This window comes from Heterocephalus glaber, unplaced genomic scaffold (genome assembly GCF_053883595.1).
Source record: "Heterocephalus glaber isolate CG9 unplaced genomic scaffold, H.glaber_assembly_v1.0 deba00001606, whole genome shotgun sequence".
Taxonomy (NCBI): Eukaryota; Metazoa; Chordata; class Mammalia; order Rodentia; family Bathyergidae; genus Heterocephalus; species Heterocephalus glaber.
In genome coordinates, this window is record NW_028258377.1 from 12,725,154 (window position 1) to 12,745,500 (window position 20,347).

General features: G+C 43.4%; 2 protein-coding genes across 6 annotated transcripts in view; one reads left to right on the forward strand and one right to left on the reverse strand.

The window, feature by feature from the left end:
* The window catches only part of Znf346 (zinc finger protein 346), a 60,711-nt gene extending 59,321 nt beyond the window's left edge, over positions 1–1,390 (reverse strand). For all 4 annotated transcript variants that reach the window (XM_004836304.4, XM_004836303.4, XM_004836302.4 and 1 more), the window contains exon 1: positions 1,216–1,390. In XM_004836304.4, coding sequence (XP_004836361.1) covers positions 1,216–1,390 — 175 coding nt within the window. The remainder of the gene's footprint in view (positions 1–1,215) is intronic.
* Positions 1,318–20,347, forward strand: part of Uimc1 (ubiquitin interaction motif containing 1) — a 178,733-nt gene continuing 159,703 nt past the window's right edge. Inside the window, exon 1 of one of the 2 annotated variants that reach the window (XM_087194801.1) lies at positions 1,318–1,455. The gene's annotated coding sequence lies outside the window, so the exon portion shown is untranslated. Of the gene's footprint in view, positions 1,456–9,036; positions 9,183–20,347 lie in introns of those variants that run through there. The other variant, XM_087194797.1, reaches the window with a different exon arrangement.

Sequence of the window (20,347 nt, forward strand, 5' to 3'; positions counted from 1 at the left end):
CTCATCTCTAGTTCTCTTTTTACTTTTTATTTTTGGGTACCGGGGATCGAACTCAGGTCCTTGCGCTTTCGAGGCAGGCCGTGGAACCCACTGAGCTAAATCCCGGGCCCCTCATCTCTAGTTCTGATGGCCAGTCAGTTCGGGTAAAACAGCAAGCATCAGTGAATGTCTGTCAAATTAATAAAATGAAAATTGAAAGGGGAGACAACTTTGTACCAAGTATATTTTAAAAAGATATAGGGGCTAAGAAATAGTATGCACATTATTTAGAAGTCAGGCTAGACTTACAGATTAGATTGCAGACATAGACAAACTTAAACATCTCTTCCTAGAATGTGGTCAAAATTCAATTTTATCCAAGGGCAGTTTACAAACATACTAAACTTTTCAAGATTAGTCTGCTAAGCAAGCAAAGTCATTAAAGAAAACTGATTTCCCTGTAGATACCTGACAAGATTAGCAAAGAAGCCCAAATACAATTCCTGTGTATCTGGGTTAGCGTCAAGTAGCAGCTCTAAGACAGCTGAAGGGGGTCACACAAGATGGTCAGACCAGCTCTTCTCATCCTTTTCTTAAAATTTCCCATCCTTTTTTTTTTTTTATTTCCCATCTTACCCAGTCTCAGATTAAACAGAGTAAGCTGGGAAGCTTTAGCCCAGAAGTGACACGGCGTGGCCTTGGGTACACTGTTCTGGAACCAAAACGCATAGCTAGGCCACTTTCTCAGGCACCTAGCCCTCATCTTAGAATAAGATCCCAGCAAGAGGCCAGATACCTAGAAACAGCAGTAAGCCAGCGCACAAACACCAAAGCCAGGAGGAAGGAAGGCCTTCCAGATCCCCTCATTAGTGTAGGGCTTGAGAGAAAAAGGGCAAGAAACAATGGAGGTGGGGAATTCTGGAGAATGAGACGAGAGTCAAGGAGAAATACTTGGCTTGGCCGCCAGTACGGCAGAAAAGATTATGTAGGTCTCCGCGAGGGCAATCCTAGAGAGAGGGGAAATAACCTGGGACCTGAGCGAGACAAGCCTGGAACCTTCGCGCACGATGCCGTGTTGGGGACTCCCGGGTCGCGTCACGCAAGAAGGCGGGTCGGGGGCCAGGGGGTGTGACCAGAGCCCCGAGGGGTAGGACCGCAGTCCCGCCCCCTGTCTGCGCCACTCCTCGCAAACGGAGCAGGCGGGTGAGGGGTTTCAGCTTCTAATCTCGGACTCACCTTCCTCCCTCCCCACCGGCTGAGTACTGGACACTGCTTCCCACAGGCGGCGCGCCCTCTCGCGGTCCAAGCGCACCCCGTCCGGTTCCCCGCCCTCCCGCTCTCCCGAGCTGTTGTATGGCTCGGCCCTTCGGCCATCCGCAGCATCCACAGTGCCCAACGCAGGATACTCCATCTTTCCTGCAAGTCCAAGCTAGTAGACAGCGGCTCCTGCGCCTTGGTATCGCGAGATGTTGAGGGGTAACGGCGCGCGCGAGGTGTTTGTGTGTGGGGAGGGGGGATTTGCCTTGGCCAGCAGATCTCGCGATGTTTGGGCGCTGCAGCCAGTGCTGTGGCTCTGGCCTTGAAGTTTGTTTTGATTTGCTGCCTCCGGGGATTTTCGTGCGAGTGTGGTGTTTTTGGAAACCTGTAGTCGTTTCCACAGTAAGGTCCCCTCCCTCCAGACGGCCTCGTGAGATTCTTGGTTCAGGGTTCTCACTGTTGTGCCCAGATTGCGAAGTCCCCAAAGACCACCAAGGAGCCGATTCCGATGCAAACGCACGAGGGTCGTTTAATTCAAGCTCGAGCAGGGACTCTCAATTGTCACTGACGCAGCGGATCAAGATCGAGAACCCTGAATTTCAAATTAGCGGGGTTTTTATAGAGGTTACAGCAAGGTTTGGAGATTTTCCTTTTAGCAGTTACATGATTGGTTGACAATTAGCAAGCATGAAGTGTACATTTTTGATTGGCCAGGCGCGTGGGGGGGCGTTGAGGGGCGGTTATATGTAGGTTTTACGAGGGAAATGAGGGGCAAAGGTTGGTGGTCGACTGTCACGTACGGATGGTCAGCAGACACACTGACTATTAGTCACGACCATTACGTACTGACAGTCAGCACATCTACAGATTGTTCTATGGATAGGGGGCCCGGAACGTTCATTTCCTGGGCAAACAGATGGCTGAGTAATTAACTTAGGAACTTTGGTTTGTTACAGATTGTATCTTCTGTCCCAGAGCAAACACATTTTAACCATTAATTTGCGAGGCTAGGGGAATGGTGGATTTTAGCAAAATGGAGTCGCTTTGGTCTCACATTCCCCCCTTCTCATGATGTTATAGAGGGCCAATCATAGGCCTCTGGGGGTTAATTTTATTAGGTCTGTAGAGACTGGCTGGTATTGGGACCTGAGTACCATCAGCTGTATAGTGTTAATGCGTTCTCTGATGAACGAGACTCTGGCAACACTACAGCTAGACGACTCAAACAGCAACTGGTCTTGGTTAAATTTGCTGGAATATAATTAAAGGTTATTTTTTCACAGGTATAAAACCATCTTGTGGGCAGGGAGATATGGCAATTGTTACACACAATTTTTTGTTCTATGTGGCAGGACATCTCTTCTGACTGTTTTATCCTCAGACATTTGGTTGTACAGTTTTTATACATAGCACATTCAGTTTTGTTTGACATAATTACCTTGGGTGTATATAATTTGACAGCATTTTTAGGTTTACGGCAGGTGTTATGCCCCCAATTATAACTATCCAGGTAAGTAAGATTTTTTTCCTGGGATGTCTTTAAATAGGGTATAGGGTCATATTAATTCTAAAGAGGTACATACCGGAATGAGACAGCTTCCCAGTACATAATGGAAATTTACATCAACATTTGAGCAGAATTCAGACAAGTTAAGCGAGTTTGCCAATTGAATCCATACATTTTTTGTGTGATCTAGTCCTCTTGGCGGCAATAATGCCAGTGTCCCAGAGAATGTTATCATTAAGGTGAAACATCTCCAACCCGTTCCAGTTTTAGCTTTTGGTCGCCTGGTTGGCTGATAACCTTCCATTTGTCCTTTTTGACATCCACGGTTGGGGGGGGGGGTCCTGCTTTCAGATGGTTTCGATGTATCCAGGCAGAATGTCCAGCCACCTTCACCGCCAAGGGAGCTGACAGGACAGCAGGAACCGGTCCCTTTCAATGAGGTTCCAGGGTCTTGGAATCAAACCTGCGAATAAGAACCAAATCTCCCGGCCTATAGGGTAAAGGTTGTAGAGGTTTTTCATTTGGACTAGTCATTTTCTTTCGTAATGTCTCATGTAGCTCTGACTGAAGCTGATGAACTGCTTTTAAGGATTTAAGGAGTCAAAGGTGGGAAAATTTTTCCTTCAATTTTACATCTATTAATGGAATGATTGGGGGAGATCGCCCATAAACAATCTGGAAGGGGGACAGATTGAGGGGAGGCTTGGGAATGCACCTCATTCGGAGGAGGGCAAAAGGGAGAAGCTCTACCCAACCTAGTTCAGTCTCCAAGCATAATTTAGTCAGAATCTCTTTTAAAGTTCGATTTGTTCTTTCTACCTGTCTTGAACTTTGAGACCTATAGGCACAGTGTACATTCCACTTTATTCCAAGGATATTACTAATTAACTTAGATATCTTAGCCGTAAAGTCTGGACCATTGTCGGACCCCAGAGCTAAGAGCAAACCAAAACGGGGAACTATTTCTGTAAGGAGCTTTTTAACTGTTCTGTTGTCTCCTTTTTAGTGGGGTATGCTTTTACCCATCCTGAAAATGTATTCACAAAAACTAGCAGGTATTTATACCCATACATGCCAGGCTTTATTTCAGTAAAGTCCAACTCCCAATGTTCTCCCAGAGTTAGTCCTCTGTGTCAGACCCCAGGGAGCCCGGTTACCCGATTAGCATTTACCTTGAGGCAGGTGGGGCATCGTCTCACCATGTCTTGGGCCTTTTGGGCTAATCCCTGGCTGACGAAATGGGGTTGTAAGGCAGCTATCATCCTTTTCTTGCTGAGGTGGGTGGACTCATGTAGTTCTCGCAGCAACGTGTCTGCTACAGCGGCTGGGAGCACCACCTTTCCCTCCTTAGTCATCCACCACCCATGTCTTCCTCGAATCCAGCGTCTCCTGTTTATTTCCGTTATCTCCTTGTCTGTATATTTAGGTTTTTCTGGGAGTACCAGTGTGGGAAGCAGAACCATTTGCTTCCCCACTGATTTTTGGGTGGCTTGTCTTGCTGTCTGATCAGCAGCATTATTATCAATCACCTCAGGGCTTGACCCCTTTTGGTGCCCATGTCAATGGATGATGGCAACCTCTTGGGGCAACCAGATGGCTTGTAGCAGTGCCAATATCTCAGTCTTATTTTTAATTTCCTTCCCTTCGGAGGTTAGCAGCCCTCTGTTTTGATAAATCTCCCCATGTACATGGGCGGTGGCAAAAGCATAATGGTTATCAGTGAATGTATTTCTCCTTTCTCCTTTTCCCAATTCCAGAGCCTTAGTTAAAGCAATCATGCCACAGACCAGCTGCAGTCGATGCAGGGTAGGAAGGGGAGAGGTCTTGGACAGGCGAGTGAGAAAAGAACCTTTGCAAGCAATGTGCAGGTTCCCTCTGAGAAATCTCAGGGTCTGATTTATTTTTATATCTTTAAGCAATAGCTAAGAGGCATTGGGCGGAACATGTTTACATTTTAGGTTGCCTTAGCAACATCTAGTGAGGTAAGGTTATTTTTACTAAACAATATATTTTTCTAAACTGATTCATATCATTGAACATCATGAATACATTTCTTAAAAATCACAATTGTCCCCTTATTTTCCCAAACCTAAGTAGAACAGAATGTAACTTAATCAAAATCTCCAGAGGGTAACTTAATTAAAATCTCTATAGCAGCGGGGGTACAAGCAAGATTTAATTAATTAAATGTCAAACTTGTGGTCACCAGCTAGCCCTTGAGAAACTGCACAACAGTTAATATAGTTTGCTATTAGCTCTCTACCTCTCTATACCTCAACTAACTGTCATTTGGGTTCATAGTTCATGAGCAGGAGATATTTACAGCACTGTGAGAAATATTGAATAACTTGCCTCCTTAATGCATTTACCTATCCCAACTTTCTCTCTATTTCTTATTTCCCACTATTTCTTACATCTAAAGTCTGTCCTATCAACCTCTTCATAAGACCCCTTTAGTAATACGAAGGTCAGCAATAAGAGGGGGGAGTTATAGTAGTGGGAAAACGGAGTTTCAGGAGAGGTTTCTTTAGAAGTCGATGTGGCAATAGAACTAAGAGAAACTGGAATTTGGGACTTTTGAGCCAGATCAGATTTCAATACATCATTGCCAATTTGCCTTATGGAGAATTTGTTGTTAGTCACAAACACAATGACTCCTGTGACCAGAGTAACAATTTTAAACATTATGGCATGAAAAAAAATAAAACATGAGGGTACGATGTGTTCCACCCTTCTTTTCCCCAAGCTGGAACTTTGTCAAGCAGCCTTGGAGGTCGGTTGGGCTTCACCACAATCAGCTCAGCTTTCTGTGCTGATGTCCCTTGAGGTAGCCCCTGCTCCCATTCCACCTGTTGGTCCTGGTTGACCACCGCCATTCCAGCATACCGTACACCATCACGAACGAAACTGCACCCATCAGTATAGAATGTTATCTCTGCACAAGGGAGGGCCTGGTCCGTCAAGTCCGGATGTCCTCCCCTCGAGTTTTCAAGAGTCTCGAGGCAATCATGGATGGGCATTTGTTTGTCAGATTCTGGGAGTAGAGTAGCCAGACTGAGGCCAGTGGTGGTGGCAAACTTAATGCATGGCTGTTCTAATAAGAGTCCTTGATATTGTAACAGTCTGGCATTAGACAGCCATTTGCTAGGTGAGCTATTCAACAAGGGCTCAATGTCATGGGGAGTGATCAGAGTTAAATCCTGTCCAAAGGTCAATTTGTCAGCCTCTCAGGTTAAAGCAGTTGCTGCTGCTATTGTCCTCAAACAATTAGGCCACCCTCGGGCCACTGGATTGAGCTTCTTTGAGAGGTATGCCACAGGCCGCTTCCATGGCCCCAAAAGCTGAGTAATCACTCCCTTAGCTACCCCATTTTTCTCTGTCACATACAAGGTAAAGGGCTTGTTTAAGTCTGGCAATGCCAGGGCTGGTGCCAATGCAAGTGCAGTCTTAAGCAATTGAAATGCCTGCTGGCAAGCCTCAGTCCATTCGAGGGGCGTATTTCCTCCCGCAGTGGCCTCATGCAGGGGTTTAGCAATCTCAGCAAAGCCAGGAATCCAAATCCTGCAATAGCCAACCACACCTAGGAACTCTCGCACCTGTTTCTTTGAGCCTGGCTTCAGAATCTGGAGAATTGCCGATACTCTCGATTCTGCCAGCCTCCTTTTTCCCTTTTCAAGAATATAGCCCAAGTAGGTTACCTTGGTCTGGCAGAGTTGAGCTTTCTTTCAGGACACCCACTATCCCAGTTCCTGGAGGGCTTTCAGGAGGCCTTTGGTGGCTGCAATGCATTCTTTATCAGTTGAAGTTGCCACCAGGAGGTCATCAACATACTGAAGAATAGTCGCCTGGGGAAACACTTTTCTTACCTCTTGCAGATCTTTGCTGAGAGCTTTGCCAAACAGAGTGGGGGAGTTTTTGAGTCCCTGCGGCAGCCGGGTCCATGTCAGCTGTCCGGTTGTTCTGGTGTCTGGATCAGTCCATTCAAAGGCAAAGAGGGGCTGGCTCACAGGTGCTAGAGGCAGGCTGAAAAATGCATCTTTAAGGTCTAATATTGAGTACCACACATGACCGGGAGGGATGAGACTCAACAGAGTATAGGGGTTTGGTACTGTTGGGTGAACGGTCTCCACCTGGCTGTTTACTTTTCATAAATCCTGTACCAGTCTGAAGTCTGAGGTGTTGGGCTTTTTCACGGGAAGCAGTGGTTTATTCCAGGCTGTCTAGCACGGGATCAAGATGCCGGCTTTCTGGAGTCAGTGGATGTGTTTGGAGATCCCCACCTTGGCCTCGTCAATCTTTTTTATCTACTAGAAGAACCCCATCTCTTTCTTTCTTAGTCTCTTTCTCTCTCTCTTTCTTTTTAACTTTTCATAATCTCTCTTGTAATGGCCCTTCCCTTTGCAATATGCACATTGATCCTTCTCTAACAAGGGCTGTACTTTACTTTTATCCTCTTTTTTAATTTTCTCTGTATTCCTTTCAGATAAAACCTCCATCTGCCAAGGCTGTAATGTTTGCCTTTCCTATCTTTTTAGCCATTCTATCCTCAAAAGGATCCCTATTGTTAAACACCTTCATCGCCACACTCATCAACTTTTTCCTATTCTCTCCCTCAAATCCTTCCAGCCGCTGCAGTTTCTTTCTAATATCTGGGGCCAACTGAGTAACAAAAGCCAAATTAATTGCCTGTCAATTTGCAGGGGCATCTGGGTCAATTGGAGTATACATACAGTATGCTTCTAACAGACGCTCCAGAAAGGCAGAAGGGGATTCCTCAGGTCCTTGAAGGACCTTGCTTACCTTGTTCAAATTGGTAGGCTTTCGAGCGGCTCCCCTCAAGCCGGCTAGGAGATGCTGATGATAGTTTTGGAGAGCTTCTCTCCCGCCCGAGGAATTAACTTGCCATGGGGGACGGGTGGACAGAAGTTGTGCCTTAACACGGGCCCAGTGTTGCTCATCAAGTGGCCCCTCTGTTTCTCCCAACACTGATTTTATGGCTTGCCCTTGGATCCTTTCTCTCTCCTCAGAGGTGAAAAGGGCTTGGAGAAGTTGTTGACAATCATCCCAGGTGGGCTGATGGGTGAACAAGACAGTTTCTAACAGGTTAATCAAATCCCTAGGGTTATCAGAGAATTTGGTGTGCTGAGTATGCCAGTTATAAAGGTCACTGGTGGCAAAGGACCAGTAATGATGAGGCTGGTTACCATGCTCATCAGAGCCCTATCGCTCTCAGCGGACAAACAGTAGAGTTTGCCAGGCCTGCCGGCGAGGCGGCACACCGGTGGCGAGTATTCTGGGTGGGGCCATCATGGTTGCCGGCACCCGGGGCCGGCCCTCCTTCCCCAGTTCTGGCTGGGGCCGGGTCATTTCTTTCTGCCTGCTGTCGTGGGGGAGAAGAGAGAGAGTAAGGGGGGGGGGGAATGAGATCTTCCTCGGTCCCTCCTTGGAGGACCGGGTAAAGCGGCGCAGTCGGCTTGGTTTTGGTTTGCCTTTTGTTGTCGCGCCCTCTTGGAATCTTCTCACAGGCTGTCAGGATTACCTCCGGCTGCTGTTTCTGTGGAGGCAAAAAGGGCTTGGACCCATGGGGGTGGGTCGCAGATTAGACTCTTCCAAGTGACAATGTAGGGAGCTTGATCAGGGTGTCCCATATGAGAATGGAAGACGACCTCCTGGACTCTCTTTGTGGTCCCTAGATCAAAGGTCTCCTGGGGTGGCCAACCTACCCCAAAGGCGGGCCATTCTGAGTTACAAAGGGTGATGAATTTAGTCTTTTTAATTTCTAAACTTAAGTTATGAGCGTGCTCTCTAACCTTTTTAAAATGGTTCCTCATGAGGGATAGAGGGGTAGTCACAGTCTGTCCCATCGTCTCAGTCCAAGTCACCACAATAAACAGACAAACAAACACAACAAAAAAAACACATAAGAAAAGACAAAACTGGCCTCCGCCCAATCGGAGGCAGTACCAGAAATGGGACGACGGCCTCACGCCGTACCGCGGGAGCAACCCGCATCGTCCCTCCAGGAGTCTTACAGACTCATACCCATGGGGCACTCCGTCCCCTCCAGAAGGATCCGGAACGTCTTCCAGGATCCCGGGTCGGCGACTCTCGCAGCGCGTCCACCTAGACTGTCTGCCGACCTAACCAGAAATTGGGCCCCCAAATTACAGACAAACAAAGAGACATCAGACACTCACCGGCCAGTGTTGACCCTCCGGTATGGGGATCCTGGGGTTTTGGGGATCCCGGACGAGCCCCCAAATGTTGTGCCCAGATTGTGAAGTCCCCAAAGACCACCAAGGAGCCGATTCCGATGCAAACGCACGAGGGTCGTTTATTCAAGCTCGAGCAGGGACTCTCAATTGTCACTGACGCAGCGGATCAAGATCGAGAACCCTGAATTTCAAATTAGCGGGGTTTTTATAGAGGTTACAGCAAGGTTTGGAGATTTTCCATTTAGCAGTTACATGATTGGTTGACAATTAGCAAGCATGAAGTGTACATTTTTGATTGGCCAGGTGCATGGGGGGGGCGGGTTGAGGGGTGGTTACATGTAGGTTTTACGAGGGAAATGAGGGGCAAAGGTTGGTGGTCGACTGTCACGTACTGATGGTCAGCAGACACACTGACTATTAGTCACGACCATTACGTACTGACAGCACATCTACAGATTGTTCTATGGATAGGGGGCCCGGAACGTTCATTTCCTGGGCAAACAGATGGCTGAGTAATTAACTTAGGAACTTTGGTTTGTTACAGATTGTATCTTCTGTCCCAGAGCAAACACATTTTAACCATTAATTTGCGAAGCTAGGGGAATGGTGGATTTTAGCAAAATGGAGTCGCTTTGGTCTCACACTCACCTTGCTCGCGGTGAGCCATTGACCCTTCTCATTTCCTTTTTATTGAATCCTGTTACATGGAAAAATTTCTCCCGTCTTACTAGTATGGAAACTAAGGCCCAGATCCTAGAAGTGGTTTAGTCAAGAGTTCGTTACTACTAAGTGGCAGAGCCAGGATTCCATCATGTTTCAGATACTGCTACTCTAAGGCCATACCACCCTGAAGGTGCCCCAATCTCATCAATTACTGTAAATAAAAAGTATCATTTGGGGCCAGTGATTTAGCTCAGTGGTTTCGCCGCCTGCCTCACAAGCACAACGTCCTGAGTTTGATCCCCGGTACAAAAAAACAAAAAAAATTTCCATTTTTTTCAATTCCAACTGCCAACCCCCAGCTCAGACTACCCCTTAAACACCAGATCCATATATCCAGTTGCCTGTTTGACCCTTCTACTTGGATGGCTAATAGGCTTCTCTAACGTTAAATGTCAAACAAAATTTTATCTAACTCCAGACCTGCTCCTCCCCCAGTATTTTGGAGCCACCATCTCTTGTCTAGGTTATTTATCATAGTATCCTTGCTGGTCCCTTCCCTAACCCTTCAGGTATTTCCAGCCTTGGGGCACCAGGGAATGACATGCAACAAGTCAGATCATGACATTCTCATGCTCAAATCCTTCAGTGGCTCTCCATCTCACTCTTGGCCAAAGTCCTTACTTTGACCAAGAAGGTCTTATATACAATGGATTTCCCTTAACCACTGTGAGCTCATCTAATGTGTTACTTAGTCCTCAAACCCTTAATTCTCTCCCCAGTAACCTCCTATAATGTATTTCTCCCATATATCCCAATAACTCCGTCTCTCCTTCTCTTACCCCTCCACTCAGTCTGGTCCGTATCCTCCTTTCCTGCCTTTTTTCCTCCTTAACATTTCTCATGCATAGTATATGTTTTAGTTTTTAATCTTATTTATTGTTTATATTTCTACTGGAAGACAAATTCCAGCAAAGCACGGATTTTTGTCTAGTTTGTTTATAGCTAAATCCCCAGCACCTTGAAATAGAGCCTAGATCCTCCTGAGTACTTACAAAATATTTGTTGTGTGAGTGAAGGTTGTAATTACCTATTTCGATCTTGTGTATTAAAATATTTATTGAGGGCCGGGGATTTAGCTCAGCGGTTCCAGTGCCTGCCTCGCAAGTGCAAGGTCCCGAGTTCGATCCCCGGTACCAACCCCCCCCCCAAAAAAAGAAAAAAAATACTAGAGCTTACTTGTTCATCTCCCTGTCTTGTTCATTACTGTACTCCAGTGCCCTAAATATCATCTACCTCATCATAAATCTCAATAAATAGGGGCCGGGGATTTAGGTTAGTGGTTTCTCCGCCTGCTGCACAAGCACAAGGACCCAAGTTCGATCCCTGGTACCAAAAAATAAAATAAAATAAAATAAAATTTAAAAAATCTCAATAAATATATATATATATATATTTTGATACCAGGGATCGAACTTGGGTCCTTGCGCTTACGCAGCAGGTGCAGCACTGAGCTAAATCCCTGGGCCCCTAGCTCTTGTATTTTTATTACTGTACTGGAGAAAAGTATAATAAAAAAGTTGACATAGTAATAATTGCTAAGGAGAGGACAAAATAAGGAAACATCGCATGAATTGTGAGGGAGAAACATTAGGGTGTTCAGGAAATGTATCTGAATAAATGCCTTGAGCTAAGACCCCACTGAGGAGAAAGGAATGCCTATGCAAACTGCTGGGGATGAATATTTCAGGAAGAGACAGAAGTGAGTTGTGTTGGAGGAACAGGAATGGACAATATGGGAGGAGCCTAGAGAAGGGGAAAGTGGTAGCAAGGTTAAAGAGAAAGAGATTATTCTTGCTTGAGATCATCTAGATCCCTGGTACCAAAATATAAAAATAAAAACAAAGAAAGAAAGAAAAAAGAAAGAAAGGAGTAAAAATTGCTTTATGTTTTTCAGTGGGTTTCTTTCCAGGGTCTGTAGTATTGGAGTCCACCAGGTATGAGGGAGGGATAATGAGTCACTGGTATTTTGTTTCCTTGGTCATGTTTTTGTGAATGGTAGATGTTGCCCTGCCTTTCCCACTAGGCGTGGTCAGTCCATGTTTTCCACCCTAGGCCTGCAGTCATTCTGGCAGCTTCTTCTTGTTACTAGGTTTTGGGGTGCTGGAATTTCTGCCTAGAGGTGTTTCCTAGGTTCTTTGTGTTGTGAACAAAAAATTGGTCAAGACAAATGAAAAATGTAGCAAGGTTTTACATTTATTGAAGGTAGGAAAAGAAATGTTTTGCAGAGTGAGTTTGGGCCAAATAAAAGTAGGAGGGCTGGGGATTTAGCTCAGTGGTTTCGCCGCCTGCTGCGCAAGCACAAGCGCAAGGACCTGAGTTCGATCCCCGGTACCAAAAAAAAAAAAAAAGTAGGAAAAGAAGTATACTCTGCTGAGTGGGTTACTGTGAAAGTGAAAACACAGCAGAGAGTTCATTGCAAGTGTCCTTTGTGTGTCTTGTACTCCTCAGGCTTACATCAGGTCTAGGCTGTTCTATTAAAAAATGCTTGAGTTCTCACAAGAAGTCCATGTGCAGGGCTTTGGGAATTATTCTGTCTCTGTGTCCTGGAACTTTGCAATTAACAGGTCATGACCACTTTACCAGCCAGCCTGCCATGCCCTTGTCTCCTGCCCCACTCTGTGCTCCTGGTCACAGCTTTCTCTGTCTAGCTTTATGGTCTGTGGGTTTGTGAGGTGCTCTTTCTGCCCCTACTCCAGAGACCCCTCTATCCATAAACTCTAGGCTGTGGAAACTATCCAGGCTCAGCCATATCCCTGCTTACATTGGTAGATGTGGAGAAAAAATAGATGACTGAGTTCTCTGCTGGTGGTAGGCAGCAGGGGATGGTTTCAGGCAGACTACTGGATTTAATACCAGCACTTTCAGACTCATCCTCTAAAGGCCACACAGGACTGGCCTGGGTTCTCACCATGTAGAACAAGACTCTACACCCTTCCTGGCCTGAGTTTAAACTTCTCAGGGTGGGGTCTATGTTTAGTCCATCCCTTCTCTGCAACTGACTCTGGTGGTTGACTCCCACCCAGTTACTGTGGTAGGGTGACACCAGAAACTCTAAAATATAGTTGTTCTAAAATTCCATCTTAAGTAACCCCTTTTCAAAATGACTCCTGATTAACCCTTCTCAAATATGGTAGGCACTGCACTGGGTTTCTTCTCCAACTCTAGCCTACCATGTAGAAGAAGTCACTTAAGAGTAAAACTCCATGCTGTTTTTGCTACTTATGTTAGCCATGGGATTTTCTTCAAGCTAGCACTGACAGTCTAGTCCATTGTTTCTTCCTGGGGCTGCTGACCCTCTCTGGGTTTACTTTGTGTTAGTGGAGACAGGTCTTTCTCCCTAGGAACTGGGATCAGCTTTCCAGGCTGCTTTATTCTTTGTGCTCCATTTCTTCAGCTTTGCTGCAGTTTCTAGTTTTCCTATGTGCTCCATTCCAATACTTGGATATTTACCTCTTTTAAAAGTTTTTAAATTTTTTTGAGGCAAGGTCTCACTGTACAGTTCAGACTGGCCTTGAACTTACAGCAATCCTCCTGCTTTAGCCTCCCAGGTGTGAAGATTACAGACATGTACCACCATACCTGAGTCTACTTCTATTTTTTTTTCTTAAATTCTTTCATTGGTACATTTTAGGTATACAGTACATTTACATTTATCATTGGGTGCTTGTACCTGTAAATGATGTATCTTGGTTCTTATTTTTTTCCATTACCTGTGCGCCCTTCCCTATTTACATAGACTTTGTTTCCATTTTTTTCTTTTCTCATAATTTTTCCTTTCCCTTCTTTCCTTTCCCCTTCCCCTCCCACTTCCCCACCCCTTTAGACTTTTTCTTCCTATTTCAAATTATCAATTATTCATTTTAATCATCTTAATCCTTATTTATACTTTCAGTTACTCACACTAGAGAAATTATTTGGTATTTACATATAGGTGTCCTATTTATTTCACTTAAGAGTAATGGCCTGAATATGCATCCATTTAGCTATAAATGTGTCTAGTTTCTCATTCTTTATGGCTGAGTAGTACTCCATTTTATAAAAACACCACATCTTCTTTATCCAGTTTCCAGTCGATGGGCACTTGGGCTGTTTCCAAGCTTTAGCTATTACGAACTATGCCGCTATAAACATGGGTGCACATATATCGCTGTGGTATGATTCTTTTAATTCTTTTGGGAAGATATCCAGCAGGGCAATAGCTGGGTCAAATGGGACCTCTAGCCCTAGTTCTTTGAGGTATCTCCATACTGATTTCCACAGTGGTTGCACCAGTCTGCACTCCCACCAAAAATGGAGAAGCATTCCTCTTTCCCCACAGCCCCGCCAGCATTTGTTGTTGATTGATTTCTTGATAGCAGCCATTGTTTCTGGGGTGAGGTGAAATCTCAGTGTTGTTTTCATCTGCATCTCTCGAATGACCAGTGATGTTGAACATTTTTTCATATGTTTATTTGCTGCTTTTTAAAAAAAATTAAAAATAACTTTATTATCAAACACACACATACAGAAATTAAAACCATTCAGAGAAGAACAATGCAAGGGAAAAAAACCCTACAATAATATTCAAATACAGTAGAACTCAACCAAAACAAAACTGAAAATTTGCTGCTTTTACTTCTTTGAGAAATGTCTGTTCATTTTGGATGCCCGTTTTTGAATTGGGTCTTTGAATCTGGGGGGTTTGATTTTTTTCAATTCTTTGTATATTCTAGATAGTAGTCCTTTGTCTGAGGTACAGCTGCTAAAATTTTTTCTCCACATTGTAGGTTGTCTCTTAGCTGTGTTGGTGGTTTACTTCTATTTTTTCACTTCACAAAATTGTTTTCCAGGAGTCTTGATTCCAGGTCCCATCAAGCTGTATTTTGCTACCAATCTCTATTTTGTCATTTTTTATTTTATTTATTTATTTATTTTTTAGTACCGGGGATGGAACTTGGGTCCCTGAGCTTGCGCGGCAGGCAGTGAAACCACTGAACTAAATCCTCAGCCTTATTCTGTCATTTTTAATTCTCACCTCTTTGCTTTTTGTTTTTTCTTTCTGACAAGGTCTTGTAATGTACTTCAGGGTGGCTTTGAACTCACTAAGTACCCCAGGCTGCTTTCGAATTCACGGCGATCCTCATGCCTCAGCCTTCCAAGTGCTGGGATTACAAGTGTGTGCCACAATACCTAGAGTGGTTTCTTTTTTTTTTTTTTTTGGTACCAGGGATCGAACTCAGGTCCTTGTGCTTGCGCAGCAGGTGGTGAAACCACTGAGCTAAATCCCCGGCCCTAGAGTGATTTCTTTTTAATGATAATATTTTCAGCAACCAAGCTCTTCTATGCTTCAGCTTTGCTAGCTATTCCTTTCTGGTAAAACTGAAAACTTTTAAAATCTCTTAGCTGTACTGTTTGCTTTTGATTCTCAATATAGCCTAGCTAAAAGCTGCCAACAATACTCATGCCACAGCCCCAACATTGGGCTGTCTTGAAGTTTCTTTCATCAGATTAATTAGTCCACCGCCTTTAATCTCAGTCTCCCACAAAGCCTTAGCACATAAGCAAAATTTTCTGCTGAGCATAACAGACATGGTCTAAAATCCAACTTCCAATGGAGTTCTTGTTTCCAACTAAAACCTCCTGACCCTAGCCTTTACCATCTGACTTTTTATTAGCATTCTGGTCTTCTGAGCTGCAACCAGAATTTCCCGTCAAGGTCAGCTTACAGCATTCTAGTCCTTTTCCAGCAGGCATTTCCAAATCTTTCCAAACTCCTCCCATGAGCTATTTCTAAAGCCCGCTGAATCAGATGGTCAGATAGCGTGACAGTGACAACTCCAGTTCTCTGGTACCAAAATCTGTCTTAGTCATTTTGCTTTTGTTGAGACAAAATACATGCCACCCTAAATTTAAAGGAGGAGAGGTTTATTTGACTCTTGTTTTAGAAGTTTCAGTCCTTGCATGGCCAGTGGCATGGTGGAAGATTGCATAGCAGAAAGGAAGGATAGAGAAGTGAAGGGAGAAGCCAGAAAGGGAGATATTCTTTTCCATATCATGGCTGCAGTGACTCACCTCTTCCAACCAGATCCACCTTCTAACAGCAAGTCAGCTGTAATGCCTCATAATCCAATCACTTCCCAAAAGTCCCACTTATAAGCACATGAGGCTCTTGGGTAACATCTAGATATAAACCATAATAGCAGTTATATCCCATATAAATTTTAGAATCAGCTTGATAATAGCCTTAGGCAAGGACTTGGTTATTATCCCATATTTTATTCTTACATTTGGCCTAGTGCCTGACAGAAGCAGCTCAATAAATTTGAGTAAATGAATGAAGAAACTAGAATGTAATCATTTAAAATACTTGCAAATGTGTGGCCCTTTTTCTTGTGCTGACTAAAGTGTTATTACAATAATGGTTGTATAACTCTAAATATACCAAAAAATTGTGTATTTTAAATCAGTAAATTAAAAAAACCTTATTGAGACATAACTCATGCTGTACATTTAATCCATTTAAAGCGTACAATTCAGTGGTTTTTAGTATATTTATAGATATGTACTATCACCATAGTCAATCTCAGATTTTCATTACCTCAAAAGAATCTTCTACTAGTTAGCTGTTGTCTATCCCCCTCCCACTCCCTTTCCAGCTCTAAATACCTCCTAATGTATTTTTTGTCTCTATAGATTTTTCTGTTCTGGGTGTTTCATATTAATGAATAAAATTATATTTTAGTTTTTGTGATTTTTTTTTCTTTCAAATAGCTCTGTGTGTGTGTGTGTGTGTGTGTGTGTGTGTGTAGTGCTGAGGATTGAACCAATGGCCCTGCACTTTAAATTTTTTTCTTTAATTTTGAGGCAGAATCTTTGCTAAGTCACTAAGTTGCCCAAACTGGGCTTGAACTTGTGATCCTCCTGCTTCAGCCTCCCAGAATGTTGGGATTACAGGCATCCAGCATACCAGACTTCAAATACCATAATGTTTTAAAGGTGATCCATGTTAGAGAATGTGTCAGTACTTCATTTCTTTTTATGGGTCACATAATATTTGCTAGTATGGATGTAGTACTTTTTTTTATCTTTTCATCTGTTCAGGGACACTTAGATTTTCCACTTTGGGATATTGTGAATAGTGGTGCTATCAATATTGCTGTCTATGTATGTTTGAGTCTTTGCTTTCAGTTCTTCTTACCAAAAATACCTAGGAGTAGAATTGAAAGATTGTGTGGTAATTTCATGTTAAACTTTTTTTGTTTGTTTAAAAATTAACTTTATTGGTACATTTTCATTCATCATTGAGAATTTGTACCTGTACATGATATATCTTAGTTCTTGTTTTTTCCCATTCACCTTCCTTCCCTGCCACCCCTCCACCCCTCTATATTCACAAAAGATTTGTTTCCATTTTTTTCTCCTTTTCTTGTATTTTTTTCTTTCCCTTCTTTCCTTTCCCCTCACCCCCCCTTCCCACTTCCCCTTTGAACCTTTGCTTCCTATTTCAAATTATCTATACATTTTGGTCCTCCTTTGCACTTTCAGTTTCTCACACCAGAGAGACAATTTGGTATTTACACATGTCTTATTTATTTTACTTAAGAATATGGCTTCAATATGCATCCATTTAGCTATAAATGTCTCTAAATGTCTCTAGTTTAATCAGTACAATAACAAGATTGAATTATACACTCATTAGGGAGATGAAGTTAAAAGTTTTAAAAGCCTTGTCATGACTTTTTCTTTTTGTTGGATTCTCCCCCTTTGCGTTTAATTTGTCATGCCCAATGGATTCATTCTGCTAGGTTTCCTGGGGTTGTGATCCTCATTGTCTTTTCCTAGGACATTGTCTAAAATTTTTTGGAGTGCCGGTTTGGTATTCATGAAGTTCCTGAGGTCCTCTTTATCATGAAAGTATCTTATTTCTCCATCAGTTTTTTTTTTTTTTTTTGTATTGGGCATTGAACTCGGGTCCTTGCACTTGTGTAGCAGGTGGCAAAACCACTGAGCTAAATCCCTGGCCCCTCTCCATCAGTTTTGAAAGATAGTTTTGCAGGGTACATCAATCTGGGTTGGAGGCTGTTTTCCTTTAGGGCTTGACATACATCACTCCAAGCTCTTCTTGCCTTGAGGGTTTGCATTGAGAAGTCTGCTGTGATTCTGATGGGCTTTCCTTTGTATGTGATTTGTTTCTTTTTTCTCACTGCTTGTAGAATTTTGTTCTTCTGTTGGATTTCTGGAATCCTAACTATTATATGCCTATGTGTAGATTTTTTTTGATCAAGGCTAGCTGGAGTCCTATATACTTCACTTATCTGAATGTCAAGTTCTATTCCCCTGCTTGGGAAGTTTTCTGCCATCACTTCTGTGAACAGTTTTTTTTATGTCATCTGTACTCTCTGTTCTTTCTTCATTGACTCCAATCAGTCTTATGTTGCATCATCTAGCAGCTGCTGGATTGATTTCTCGTGTTCCCTTACAATTTTAAAGCAATTTTTCTTTTCCTGGTCACTAATTGCAATCTTATCATCTATATCTGAAATTCTATCCTCACATTGGTTCATTCTGCTGTGCAGACTTTCAATGGAGTTTTTAATCTCCTAGAAATCTGTTTGCATGTGTTTTATGGATTCCATTTGTTTCCTATGTTGGGATTCCATCATGTTCCTCAGATCCTCTATTTTTTATCTGTGTCCTCTCTAGATTTATTAATCATGTCTTGCACTATGATCACAATCTTTGCTGTTATCTGAGTAATTATTTCTGATTTCATTTTTCCCAGATCCTTCTTTGTTGCCAGTTCAGAGTCCAGGTGGTTGAGTATCAGATTGTTCCATCTCGTTTCCCTTTGGGGTTGCTGTAGGTGATCCGGAAGTCTATTTTTGAGGCTTGTTTACATGTCTTCTCATTTCCACGGTGGTGGTGGGGGGTTGCTTCTGGCACCTGCGTGGCTCACCTTCTCTGCCCTAGGAGCATTGGATGGTGGTGGGGGAGCTTCCTTCTGGGTGCTGGGACCGGCTCACCTTTTCTAGTACTCCATTTTATAAAACGATCACATCTAGGCTGGGGATTTAGCTCAGTGGTTCCACTGCCTGCCTCACAAGAGGAAGGTTACGAGTTTGATCCCTGGTACCAAAAAAACAAAAACAAAAACACATCTTCTTTATCCAGTCACCATTGATGGGCATTTGGGTTGTTTCCAAGATTTAGCTATTACAAACTGCCACTATAAACATGAGTGCACATATATCACTGTGGAATGATGCTTTTAATTCTTTTGGGAAGATACCCAGCAGGGGACTTCCTATCCTAGTTTTTTGAGGAATCTCCATGCTGATTTCCACAGTGGTAGCACCAGTCTACATTCCCATCAACAGTGGAGAAGGGTTCCTTTTCCCCACTCATGTTTAACTTTTTGAGGAAATGCCAAACTATTTTCCATAGTGGCTACACCATTTTACATTCCTACTACCAATGCACAAAGGCTCCAATTTCTCCAAATCCTTATGAACACTTGTCATTTTCCATTTTTGAAATAATAACCATCACAATGGCTGTGAAATATTATCTCATTGTGGTTTTGAGATGACTAATTTCTTTTTTTTGGTACTGGGGATCGAACTTGGATCCTTGCGCTTGCAAGGCAGGCACCACAACCCCTGAGCTAAATCCCCAGCCCATGTAGCTCAACTCTTAAAGGGGCTTAAGAGAGGGCTCTAACAGTGTCATCTCTAGTCATTCTGGGGCAGAGGATACCAGAAGATTGCTGAGAGAATTACTTCTCTCCTCACTGAGGAGTGTAGATAAGGATGATGTATAAGTGGAGATTTTTCTGCCAGTTACCCAGTCAGGCTGTTGGGATCCAGCTTCCACTGAGGAACCTTTGGGTATCCATGACAGAGTATTCCTGGCCATGACCCCTCAGTTGTACTCACAGCTTTTACTGGTCCACAGAGGCAGAGATCTGTCTCCAGAAAGGAATCTAGCTGCCTGTCTGGTCAACATTCAGTCCACAACTTATTAGTGAAAGTATTTTCCTTCTCTACACATATAAATTATGAGAATCAGACCTAGGAAGGGAGACACAGAGAGCCAGGAGGTTGAGGATTATCTCTTAAACTAAATGTGTTTTGGTCCCTTAAATGTCATGCTTGGGAAGTAGCTCCTTCTAGTTTTACCCAGAAGTCAGTTCTTTCCACAGGGTCTCAGGTTCAGTCTTCTGAGGAAGACTGCTGCCCAGAACACTAAGTGGGGACATCACTTTCATGTGTGTTCTGGATGGGCAAAATTCCCATGTCTCATTTAACCTAGAAATGGGGTATGAGTTCCTCATCCAAGGTGATTTCCCTGTCTTCAGCATTAGCAAAAACTCTCATTTTCTATGGGCTCAACTTAAAAGTTCTTAGGAGGAAAAGGTAAATAATAAACACTAAAGGAAACACTTTAGGGTTTTTTTCTCTCTCATTTTACGTGTCTTTAAAAAAAGGAAAATAATAAAATGGCAGGGAACAATCAGAAAGGAGATCAGCAAAAGGAAGTCTTTTCATGCTCACAGTGAGTTATTGAGATAGCTTGCTCATGAGTTGTCATTCTCAGCTTGGAAAGGTGAGAATGGGGAATTTCAAAAGCTAAGATTGTCTCCTCACCAGTGGAAGATCACACCAGAAAGGAAACTGAGGCAGAGCAG